The sequence below is a fragment of the Hippoglossus stenolepis genome, chromosome 3 (assembly GCF_022539355.2).
Source record: "Hippoglossus stenolepis isolate QCI-W04-F060 chromosome 3, HSTE1.2, whole genome shotgun sequence".
Lineage (NCBI taxonomy): Eukaryota > Metazoa > Chordata > Actinopteri > Pleuronectiformes > Pleuronectidae > Hippoglossus > Hippoglossus stenolepis.
Window position 1 is genome coordinate 26,119,768 of NC_061485.1, and position 13,064 is coordinate 26,132,831.

At 41.6% G+C, this 13,064-nt stretch overlaps 1 protein-coding gene across 1 annotated transcript in view; it reads left to right on the forward strand.

Moving 5' to 3' along the window:
- The window catches only part of cntn4 (contactin 4), a 152,640-nt gene that overhangs the window by 132,697 nt on the left and 6,879 nt on the right, over positions 1–13,064 (forward strand). Inside the window, exons 13-15 of the mRNA XM_035153379.2 lie at positions 9,227–9,402; positions 11,892–12,012; positions 12,496–12,654. Coding sequence (XP_035009270.1) covers positions 9,227–9,402; positions 11,892–12,012; positions 12,496–12,654 — 456 coding nt within the window. The remainder of the gene's footprint in view (positions 1–9,226; positions 9,403–11,891; positions 12,013–12,495; positions 12,655–13,064) is intronic.

Here is a 13,064-nt window from a genome sequence, read left to right on the forward strand (position 1 = left end):
TCCTGTTCCCTCTTTACATTTCATCACTGTCTCCTTTACAGCTCACTCAGCAGGGACCCTGACCAGCAAAGTGCTGGGCACCTTTTTCAAATGCAGGTTTTTCACTCCGGCAGCATGTAGACTTGCTTGATATTTCATTCTGCTCTATCAAAAACCAACCTGTGATGCTCAATTTCATAAATAAAAAATGACCAACATTGGGAAGAAGGACACCGATTTTGAAGCATCCGGCCACATTGCTGCGTGGTTTGGTAAGTTATGAGGAGCAGGTTTTTTTTCTTTCTTTTTTCTCTGTCCTGTTATTACCAGACAGACACAGACACCTTGGTTATATGTCTGTTTTTTCAGAGGTGTTGAAAACACTCCTGCACTGTCAGACGATATGCTCTGTGAGAAAGGTCTAGTGTTGTTAGATCATCTGGGCTGGGGATTGCATTTCTGCTCTGGCGCTGTGACTTATTATACTTCATTAAAAATGAATGTGAGCTGGGTATAAATTGCTGTGCATTGAGTGGCTTTATTCTGTGCACACAGCTGTTTTTCTGTCCTGTTTCCACAGGGGATAGTGTTCTCACCACCTTCCTGGTGTATTTGCTGACATATCCAGCGAACTATACCCTCGCTGTGACCCCCCCCCTTTCAAAGAGGTTACATGGTTCATTTGTGTTATTGTTATTTATTCTGCCTTGATCTTCCTTGTTGGCTCGCTTGTGCAGATTTATGGAATCATTGATCTCCTCCATATTGGTCTTAAGGAGGCGAAGGTCATGCCTCATATTTCAAACGGCTTAGTATAGATTTAAATGCACTGTATATTCCAATAGAGTTTTGGGGCCGTCACATCCAATCTTTTTAGACAAATAAAATCGGCTGCCAGTGGATTCCTTCAGTGTCACTTCAAGCAGCATATTCTGAGATGGTAAGGCACACCCTGTGGGCAGGATCTCGCTGCGCAAATTCACTCAGAACTTGTTTTCACCTGCCTCAGAGAGAATATGGTTCAGTGTAGCCACATGTGACCGTGCAGCACACTGTCATCATTTGCCTGTGCTGGTGTGAATCCTTCACCTGGAAGGGAATGGACTACACAGTTCAAAAAAGAAAAACTAATAAAGTAGTACCAAAATCCTTCCAGTACCCCAGACTATATGATGGGAAATGCTGTATGTTCTCCACAACTCTCTGAAGTGAAATCATTTTCTCTGGAAGATAGAGCTTCTCCTTCTTCTTCTCTAGTGTATGATTTTTGCTCAAAAGTTCAATCCATTTAATTGTCTTTCTTCTACAAAGTAGCGATCTGTAAAATCCCTTGAAATGCCGTGTCAACAGAACAGCGGTCTGCAAAAATACAAGTTGGAAGTTGTTGTTTTTTCGAGAGAGGTTGCTATAGAAACCTGGATTAATTGACTTTTATTTAGCCCTGCAGGCGAGTTTTTGATTGAATACTTTGCAAAACATCGATGAATGTCAATGTGAATAACACTAAGAGAAATGTCCTGGCGTGTATCTGCGCAGTAATTCCTTTTCTACCAGTAAACCCATCACATATTGGAATAAATTGGACCTGCTCTGTCTTCTGTAAATCACTATCAAGGCATGTTTCCTTTTTCTGTTAAATTATAAAAGACAGATTTCATCTATTATGAATGCTTGAAAGTCAGCAGCAGTCAAGAATGTGGGCAGGGCTCAGAGTGCACCTCGGTGCTGATTTATGCTGAATCCTCACTCTGCCTCCCATTGACAACTCTGGCGTTCTACAAAGATAACCAGTAACCTTTGCATTTTGTATTTTTGCTCGTGTTTGTGTTAATTTTAAGCACAGAGCTCGACTTCAAGGCGTAACGAATAGCACATTTCGCTACTCTCTGCCAGTTGGACTCTGGAGCCCCTCCTTTTGCCCATTTATCACAGACTGTGAAATGAAAATGGTACAGAGCCCCCCTCCCTCCCCCCAGCCAATCAGCGTGAGTGGGGGGTCTGGAGAAACCTGCAGCTCTCACTGTATGTTCAGGTCGATGGCCTGTATGTGATTTTCCAATCAAGCTGCAAGGAAACACACCCTCATATGTCCTCTCAGCATAAATAGAAGACGCCGTTATCTACTTATTATTCTGGTGAAAGGGAATACGGGTTTTATTTGACACCCGCTCTCGCTCGCATCCTTTCCATCATCATAAGTTAAAGCTGTTTTCTGCAGCTGATGTACAAATGTTCCCGTGTATGATCTTGTGCCTTTTTTGTCACAGTCAATACTGTTTGGAAAATAGGATGGGGTAATTTACATGCACTATCTCATTGAGGATTGGAAGCCTGTTTAGCATCGAGAAATTTGTGTTGCGCGAGCTGCTCTTATGGGAGATGACAGTAGTTTATATAAATCGACTTTGGTGATATGAATGCTGAAAAATACCTGTCAAAAAGCATTCAGCACCTCGCGCTGTAGAAAATGCCACCGAGCAAACAACCGAGGCGCAGTCACCACAGATGAGCCCTGGTAATGTCTCCATTATTACAACACTGGGGGGATATTAGCAGATTAATTGCACTTGATTATAGACGAGCTCCCTGAATTTTGATTAAACTGGAGATGAGCCGTTGCAATTAGGGTAGCCTGCTTGCCTCCGATCATTACAGATGGTCAGCAGGCCCCAAACTTCTGACATCACACTGCGTTCACTTCTGGTTTCCTCTGTAAAACCCTGAGGGCAATTCATCTTCCAGTGCTGTGACACAGCTCTGAGGTGTGTCTGGAACACAAGAAAGGAGCGTTTTGTCTAAGAGGCCTTTGTATCATCTGGCATTTAAGATATCTGACGCTTACCCATGCCACAATAGCAGCGGGACTCTAGAGATGACAATGCCTTTGTCCTCCATTTTAGTCCCGCCTGAAATATCTGAGCAACTACTGGACTGACTGCCCTGACATTTTGTTCCGACATTAATGATCCACAGAGGATGAATTGTAACAACTTGGATCATCCCTTTACTTTTTTAGTGTCATCATCAGGTCAAAATTTAAATTTGGTTTATGACCACATATTGGCAAATGTGATGACATTTCTCAAAGCCTCAGACGTACTTATGGTTTAGAGCTAATTAGCAAATGATACTATGCTAAGGTCACTATACACTGTGGGAATTAGGGTGTATTTTGGCAACTGTGAAATATGGCTAAATCTTTTTTCGTCATCATCCTAGATTGTACTTTGGACACTGAAAACAGTCAATATGTTTCGTGACTTGTAGCAAAATTCAGAAATTTTGTGCAAAAGGTTAGGACCAAGTTTGCAGCAGTGTCACTGCTGTTACGAAAAACAAACCAAGTGGAATATAGTATGAAATTACATTTTGTGAATGACAATTTCGAAGGTTTAGGGAAAAATAACCGACATGCACACTTTTACACACACAGGATGGAGGTGAAAGGAAAAAAAAGTTTTTGGGACTCAAAGAAGAAAGATTTGCAGAGCATTAAGTGGAACTGTCAAGATGGATGATCGGGGCTGATGCTGAGTATCTACGTAGTTTCAGACATTTTTTTTTTCACATTCTTGAGCTGCGTTTCACCAGGAATTAGTCACACGATCTGATGTTCTGAACACAAATTGATGAACAGACAGATATTAGGACTCAAATCAACTCATGCAATTGACATGCAATAAACTGACACTATCGCTGTTGTTGTACATACCTAAAGATGTTGAACATGATCAACAGATGATATTTACTCTCAGTAGAGCGCATACCTCTGCCAAGGCCCAACAGTTGCACACTCTTATAGTTAACACCCTATATCGCAGTCTTAAAGAAAGTGAAAAGAAAACCCTGGATCTGCCGCCTGATTTGGATCCGCACAAAGATTTTATGAGTTTTAAAAGGCTTTTATTGTGAAATATCCGCAGGAACGGACGATTTATTTATATATTTATTTATTTGAGTACCTAGGACTACATTTATACAAGGAAATACATCTGCGACATGAAGCCATTCCTCGTAGCAACTTTAGCTGGTGTGGCCCGGGTGTTAGATTTGTTAAATGAGCAGGATTCTCTGTGATGACAGGAGATTTGGAGTCAGTCTAAAAAAAAGATGGCACTGATCAATCCTTTGGACAGTTCTTGTCTTTTGGAGGTGTTCACTCGCCACAGCAGAGCAAAGATATGGTCATGGAAATCTTTTATACCAAGCTCTGGGAGGTCTTTTTCCAAGCAGGCCCTTTTGTCCATGTCGAATGGCACGAACTATATGTGAAATAAATGTAATGTGCAACTCCTGAAAGCCATATAGAAAAATAATGAGCGACCATCTGCCAGTGATAACCAGCAGGTAGCTACAGACGTGCCACTGCACAGCATACAAATACAGTATTGAGACAATGTATCTGTTGAGCGATGTAAACAAGGTTTTTTCTGCTATTGAAGTCTGTCCTTGAGAGGCCTTTGATTTTTCTTTCAGGAAATAGGTAATATTTTAAAAGAGGTGTCAGAGGAGCTTGGGATGTGCTGATGAAATCTTTCTTCCTGGTTGGTTGATTTGAAAGCAAGGGAAGGTAAATTGGTAGTGGAATGATTTCTTTTCATAACGGTCACCACATTCTTCTTCCAAAATGACCTGAGAGATTGCACCGAGAATTGAAGAGCTCTTTCAGCAACCCTAACCCACTATGCATGATGTTACCTTCAGAAAAATGGCATGAACCTCAGCCCAATGTGCCCCATCAGATTCTGTGGAATCCTTTTAAGAAAAGGCTTTTGACCTGCAAGAGAAAAGCAACATTTCCTTTAGAAGTTTGCATTTGTCTTGAACCTACATGAGTCTCAGTTTGAAGGATTTCAAGGGGTGAGACGTTTCTCTGGTAAATTTGTTTTTTAAAATTCCTGGATCACGTGGCCTGTGGCTGTTCCATGCCCTCCTCTATGCATTATTCAAGCACCCATCACTCACCTTGTGTGAAAATCTATAGTGTATATACACTCAAGGAGAATACACACTTACACAATACAGCTTTAGACCATTAAAGCTGGAAGGGATTGTCCTCAGGGATTTGGGGGGAGGATGGGGGTAAGCATTATTCATGATGGCTGATGTTTGTGGGAAGACTGGTGAAGCTGGCCATGTGAGGCATGACAGTACGCCCCGGAGAGGAGCTGGGAGTCATTTGGTAACCGTTAGCCTGCTCTCCTCTCTGGTCAGCCATATGTTACTGTTGCACAGCGTCTCTGAGTGTTCCCACTGTGAACCTGTGTCGGTAAGTCACCCGATTGGCTTCATTACAGGTCTGTGGCCCCACTCTTTCCTCAGTGCCTTTGCTCTAATAGGGTGTGTAGTGCTGTGATTGCTGTTGCTGTTTAGCAGCAGTGGCTCGACTAGATAGTTGTATAAATAATAAAAGATTAATCCAGGATCTGCAACAAACATCCAGCAGACCTTATATTGTTTTTTTTCATTGTTCTCACCACAATAATGAAAATTGGTTGTTAGTTTGAACATCTCTATGTACATGTTCCTGACTAATGACATCTGTCTGCTGTATGAGTCATGTACACATACAGAACAGTAGTTAATGCATAGGTATAGTTACTATGTGATTGCAAAATGTATTAGAGAGGAGGCTCAACAAATCATGTGACTCTAAAACACAGGAGACATCCTCCTTCCAACCTTACCCATGACGACCAGCTTCCTCTGACCTGAATCAAGTCATTGTACGTTGCCTTTTTTCATCATGTTCAACACATGTAATGAATAAAACTGAGCTTACTAACTGCTCTGATAAATAAATGCTAATTATTACTGTGTGTATTTTCACAGCATGGTATAGTTTACTCTCTGTGCTAAAGACTTCTATTGTCCAAAACACATCAATAATGAAAAAGTGTTAATTATGCTGTATTTTGATTAATTCCCACATACACCACTGTGCTCATGTCACCAGGACCTCAAATCTGCAACAACTAAAAATAGTCCTCAGCAAATGTGTTGTTTTGGCTCGACTGCAGCCCAATAAACACAAATGTCACTGACTGAATGTTTGACAGATTGACTGAGAGATTAAGTTACACCAGTCGTCAGCTGAGTGCCGCTTGACTGACTGATAAGTGGTCGGCCAGCCGAGTGTTGGATTTTCCTCATTGGTTGTTGCTCTTTCAAAACGAATTGATGCAAACGGGTTTTATTACTAATCGGGGGGACATTAATAGGCAGTGTTACCAACATAGCGTCTTTTAGACCAGTTTCATGACTTTTTTGTAAGAAAAAGAAGCTAATGACAAATCTAGTAACATTTGGACAAAGCTAAGTCACTTCTTTAGAAGAGTTTCCATTATTGTCCTTCAAGTGCAAGGTCGGGCTTTCCCAGGAACACCAAATGTCTAATTGAACTGACCACACAGCAGCTGACATAAACGTGAATTCGTTTTTTAATTTATCATTTTATATTATATCAGACGATGTTGCCATCGCTGAGACGTGTAGACCTTAACATTTTGTGGGATCAGTGTCACAAAGTACTGAGGCTGTTTTGCGAGCAGTGGCTGAGGGCCACAGACTTTGGAGGGATGTCAGAAAGTATTAATAGATGGACTAAGGCACTGTTGATACGGGTCCCTTCGTGGTATTTGTTGAGTAAAATGTAGAACGTCACTAACGTAATATTCTTTGCCTTTCACCACGATCTTTAACAAATCTTAACCACTTTGTTGCCTAAACATAAGAAGAACTTAAATAAGAACTTGTTCTCATGTGACATAAATTCTCAGGAAAAGCAAAGTCATGACGTTACAGATTCTGTAGATTTTAGGACTACAAGCTTCTGGTTTCCCTTTCTAGTTTGTCCAATCCCGTTTGAACAGGTTTTGGTTGGCTACAGGTAAACCGTGCATTCATATGCAGATATCTGATAATAGAGATTAACCAAAATTTCATCTGGATATAAAGCACCTACACAAAGTTTCACAGTTTGTGTTTTATGTGGAGAAACATTCGACTCCTGTGATAAAAGACAGTAGCCTAGCAGGAATGTAAACAGTGTACGGTGAACAGATGATGGTTAACAGAAGACAGAGTCTTGGCCCAGATATCAACTGTCAGACTACAGAAGCCCCAAAATATTGGCCGTTGCCACTAGGGGGTAATTTAGCCAATAATAGCCAATAGCTCAGAGATTGTTGACAACAGGTTGATAAATGGGTTTTACATACCATATTAATTCTTCTTTTGCTTGTTCTTATGTATTCTAGAGTGATGATCTGCACAAAAATGTGAGATACAATGAAGCACAACCACTCAAAATATAATCTGCTTTTGAAAAGATTTTCCTCTGAGGTAATTTTATTGCTTCAAATCACTTCATCTCTGTGGACAGTTCATTTTTCATGATAGTTAACATAAATGGATTTCAGAGATTACAGATCCAAACATGGCCGCTACAGCCTCAGTAAGTGAGCAAATCATTATCATATGTACAAATTCAAAATTGCATGATTATTTAGTTCATGATTCATTGATGGTCTGTGGAGAGAGCGCTTTTGAAATTGTTCTGCCTCGTAAGTACAAACTGAAAAATGCCAATACGGGTTTGACCCACCTCAGCAGCACTCCCCGAGATGCCATCCGGTCTGTCCGAGCACGTTAACACACGCTCCGTCATGTCTCTGATTGACCCGCTAAGTGAGAAGGTTCCTATCCTCTTGTTTACAGTGGCAGTAGGTAACAAGGCCTTTATACAAGATGGAAAGCAATCAAATTATGGTCAAGAGCCCAGTGTGTGGTTGTGTAACCAGCCTTGCTTGTCCATATAATCTGTCACAAATGATGACAGAGGAGGGTAATAAGGGAGCGTGTTTCCACACTCATTGTCTGAGTGAATCCCCGGAGGCAACATGAGCCTGGACAGTATCGGCAGGGGGAGGAGTTCATGTTCGAAAATACACCAACCCTGCTGGAGAAATAAGAAAGGAAATAAATGTTTATGGTGGGTCTCCATCTTGCAAGAGATGCAGAAGTTCATATTTTTGACTGCGGGTCCATGTTAGAATTTCACTGTAGATCCTTCTTCGCCCTTTTGTTTTCTCAGACTTCCTTCTCCTCACACCATTTAGAGCGACTCTCTCAGCATGAAAACCACTGCAAAACAGCCCTGACACATTTTCTTAGAAAAGAGTGTGTTTTTTTTTTGTTATCCTTTTTTTCATGATTCCTATTTCCTCCTGCACTTGTTCTACAAGGTGGAGCCCACCTTTAGAAATAGAGCAGTGAGAGGAGACACAGACCCTTGAATACCTCCTGTGTGGTATTACGATGTTTTTACTGCGCTGTGATCGCTAACCATTTAACCTCAGCAATAGAGGAATGGGCCTTTCAGACACACTTTCATTGTGTACATGACAAAACCCAGCAGCAGATAGCATTCTGGCTTGATATCTGAAAAATGACGAGATAAATCCCATGGGGAGGTTTTTTTTGGTGGTAGTGGATCAGTGTGTGTGTTTCAGGGAGGAGAGGGGCCAATACAATGAAGGTATCGAATTCACTCTGGATGAAGACTGCACTGCCGGCACTTTCAACATGAATCTATGTCTGTCCAGGAATCATTTGCCATGGTTAATTTAGTCTGTGTGCACAGAGAGGCAATTTCAACCAAGTAATCACAGCACCCCCAAGAGGGAGATAGGTGTTGCACACTCTGAGAACAAAGCCTCTGCCTCTCATTTCGCCTGTCTCGTGTCCTTCCACCCTTCTCTCGGCCGCTGCTCACACACAAGTGCAGATAAGGGGGCGCTTGCCTGATTCCCATGTGATGCCATTGTAATGCGCTGCAGGCTTGAAAAGAGAGTAGTGACTGGAAGAAGTGCTCACTGCTGTTTACTGTTTTCCTGCTGGTGCGTGTTGGGAATTTTCGGCCTATTGGGGCGAGTTCCAGGCTGAAGGCAGAGCTGACAGTGACACATGGAGGCTCCTCAGGATGCAGGAGAGACACGTCTCAGAGTCCCCGCAGAGACGAGCTCAGGCCGAAACTAATACCAGTTATTGTAGCTGTGCGCCCTAGTTTGCTGTGTGCTCTGTCCCGTATATCCTTCTATTAACTGAGTCTGACATATCCATAAGGATGATGGAAGGGCTTGGCTTTTTGCAAAGCCATTTCCTGTACTGAATTATAATGCCTGGCAAAAGGGGAGCAGAACACTGTGTTTGATCGAATGCGGACGGATGTGAACGTGTGTTTCAGAGCCGACTATCATCACCACCCAGCCGTCCACGCTGGACATCACCGTGGGGGAGAGCGTGGTCCTGCCCTGTCAAGTGAATCACGACCCGTCTCTGGAGCTCAAGTTCACCTGGTTCTTCAACGAGCAGCTCATCCACTTTGGGAACCATGGTGGATTTTTTGAAAAAGTGGGAGGTGTAAGTACCTAATAATGACAATAATAATTCCTCATGATTTCTAAGAATGTATGAGTGTATCAGATCCTCTGATTTGTAAACCATGCAGCTGTCGTGTTGTGAGAGAAGCACAGATTTATCACTGAGAGTCAGAGATGTGCACACAGCCCGACACATTGTCTCAGTGTCATGATTTACAAATACAATTTTCACTATTTAGAAATTAAAAGTATAACATGTAAAAAATATTCATTTAAAATGTCTAAAACCATCTCAAAATGTTTCCAACAATGTTCAAACCCAGAGAAATACCCAATTTTATTCAAGGTAACAAAATGTTTCATTTTTGTCACCTTTTAATTGTGTCATATCCTCCTGATATCTACCCGTGTGATTCAGGTACATTTTCATCTGCAATTGTACAAAGAGAACAACTCCCATGATCCCAAGCTGCTTCACAACTAAGTCTTTTGTAATGGTTTTGCTTGAGAGACCCCTAGTGGCCGAAGTTATTTATTGTGTTTTTAAGCTACTCAGTGTCAAACGAAATGATTCGCAAATTTGCAGTTAGAAATTCTAGCAAATGGTGAATGACTGAGACAACACAAAGTTAGAGAATTGAACTGTGTCTCAAACCAACAACAGAGTGTATTGATCAAAGGCTTCGAATACAAGTAACATAGCATTGAAAAATAAATGTGACATTAACATGAAAATAAAATTAACATTATCATAACTTAATATGAAGATGATGTAAATATATATATAAATAAGAGCACAGAGATTCCCTGGCATGGTAATCGTATATGAACGTCCTCATTAGACATCTCTGGTGGATACAGGCAAAGATTCACTGGTAAAAAACTGTAGGATTCAGTATTGGCATCAGTTATGAACTCGTAATATCATTATTAGACAAGATAAGATAATACACGTTAGCCCAAAAGGAAAAATGTAATAACAATATAAATACTTTTTTCAATAAAATGGAGATACTATATATACCGGTCGAGAAAGATGGCCGCCCACATTGAGTCTGGTTCTCGAGGTTTCTTCCAGTTAATGAGGGAGTTTTTTTTCTCTCCACAACCTGCATCCTTATCAATGATAAGGATGCAGGTTGTGGAGAGAAACATTTTACACACAATTCTTTCTATTATACAATATGTGCATCAATTCTGAGCTGCCTTATATCTTAGACCTGGTGTTTCTCCCCCTTCCCATTTTCAATACAAAATTGTCCAGCACCTTATTAAAATCCATAGGCTACGACTAACTATGCTGTCTGAGCTAATGGGATTTCCTTCTGGGAATTTTGAACAGTTTTCACACATTACTTTTGCGATTTCCACAACACCTTTAATTGATCTCAGCTGGAGTTCTCACTCAGTACAGATTGTCTTCCGGCACATGTGCTCATCTCACAGTGTTCTCATTCACAAACCTCTAAGGTGCGTTTACATCCCCATTTTTCAGATGGCCTGTATTACATGATAAGTCATAATGCGACTGGCCTTGTTGCAGTGTGTTGTCGAAGGCTCATTTTTATTAGCGCCTCTGTGCTCTTTAGACATTGATTTATTTTGCCGCCCCCTTCAGAGATTTTATTGAATAAAGGTCAAGAGGTGACTCTGAAGATTCATTGATACGTCAGTGTTATACTTCTTCCTTTCGGAGGGTCATAATACATTCAGCCGCAGTGCAGAGGGAATGTTTGTATCAAGTGTATTATTTATGGCCAGAAAATTGCTGCCTGTGGTTTATTTTAAAACGAAATTTACATACACACCCTGCAACCAGTCTCAGTCAGCCGCTGTATACTTTTAAAAGGTTCCCAGCTTACAACTCAGCACGTGTTACGCAGGCTTAGTTTTCACCCAGGAGATATTCAAGGCTTCTTCAAGAACTGCCGACATGAAGAGAGAAAAAAAACAGAGGGGTCCTTCCTGTTTCTTTTATGAGTTAGGTGCTTCTTGTACCATAATTTACAGTCTCATCTTCCAAATAAATTGCTTTACATCTTCACTTACATTGATTAAGCCGGCAGCCACTCCACAGATTTCTTACCGCCATTGTGCCACAGCTTTTTTGCCAAGTTCAATTTATTACAGAACCTGCTGTGCTCTACTCTAATGGAATGATAATGCAGGAGTGGGAATTGCAATTATAGATGAAATAAAAAGCTGCACCTGATCAGAATTAAGCTATTTCAGCAAGCACACTTCTGTATTTGCAGGTACAACATCCAAGCATGGAGTGTGCCCAAGACACAGAGTCATTGCTATTTTTTTTAGAATATGGAAGAAAAGGCTGCTTGGGGGAAATATGGATTTACTTTTCAACACATACACATACAAGAAAATGAGCTTTCTGTTCAGCTGGTTTTGTTCCCATGTGGCTGGAACAGTCAGTATTGTTCTTGAATTACAATAGCTGGAGGCTCACCTTGTGTGTGTGTGTGTTTGTGTGTGTGTGTGTGTGTGTGTGTGTGTGTGTGTGTTAAACAACAGCAGCATTCAGCAGGAGACATTATGATTCGGAACATCCAGCTGAGGCATGCTGGGAAGTACACGTGCGCCGTGCAAACGAAGGTGGACAGTATTTCCATCGCCGTTGACTTGGTCGTCAGAGGTAAGCTCCAGCAGTGAACGTCTCGTGGACGTGCATCCTTTCAAAATACATAGTTTCAGAAAGCTTAAATATTCCATGATTTATCGACTGCGGTGAGAGTTTGTTAGTAATTCATGTTTACTGTGACTGGAATGTATATTATGATTTGGTGCTATACAAATAAAATTGAATTGAATTGGTTAAGCCTCGATGATGAAGAAATAAAGGAATAGAATGAAAATGGAGGCAAATAGAATTTCCTCTCCTGAAAGTTGAAGGGAAATTCAGTGTCTAATTAGACCGAATAGCTCCCAAAGGTTTCACACACACTGAACTGACTACATTAGCCGCAGGTGCTAAAACCGCCGCCACTCTCTCCACCATATTTCCATCTCTTCCTGATTTACATACCCTCCCCCTCCTTCTCCCGCTTCTTCTTCCCTCCTCCGTCTGTCTCTCCATCTCTTCTCTCTCCTCCTCCTGCCTGGCTATGCCATCTATCAGGTCCCCCGGGGCCTCCCACCAGCATCCAAGTAGAAGAAATCAGCGATACCACAGCTTCTCTGTCCTGGAGGCCTGGTCCTGATAATCACAGTCCAATTACGGCATATACAATCCAGGCCAGGACACCATTTTCCCTCGGGTGGCAGGCTGTCACCACAGGTAAGCTCTCTCCAACCAGGCGTGGCCTCCTCCAATCACATGGAGGGGGCCACTCTCCACTCTGCCTCGCCTGTGAGAATATTAGAGATGTCATTTTTACCCCAGCACCAAATGGTATGCAATTGCAGCGTGACCATTGACCGCCATTTTATCAGACTCCTGGGAATCCTGAAACATGGATCCCGTCCTGATGATGAAGCTAGTTGCCAGGGCTGTAATTTGATAGTGCTGTTAAGTGATAGCATCGGTGTAATTTTTCCCCACATCCTCCTAAATGGGGCCCTTCGCCTTCATGCATGATTGGTATAATGTGCTTTTATCCTGCACTGTATACCCTGTTCTATTGATATTTCTGTGAATTAAGGAAGGTTTGATGTGAGATGGTTTTACTGCTTTTATTGATTTACTTC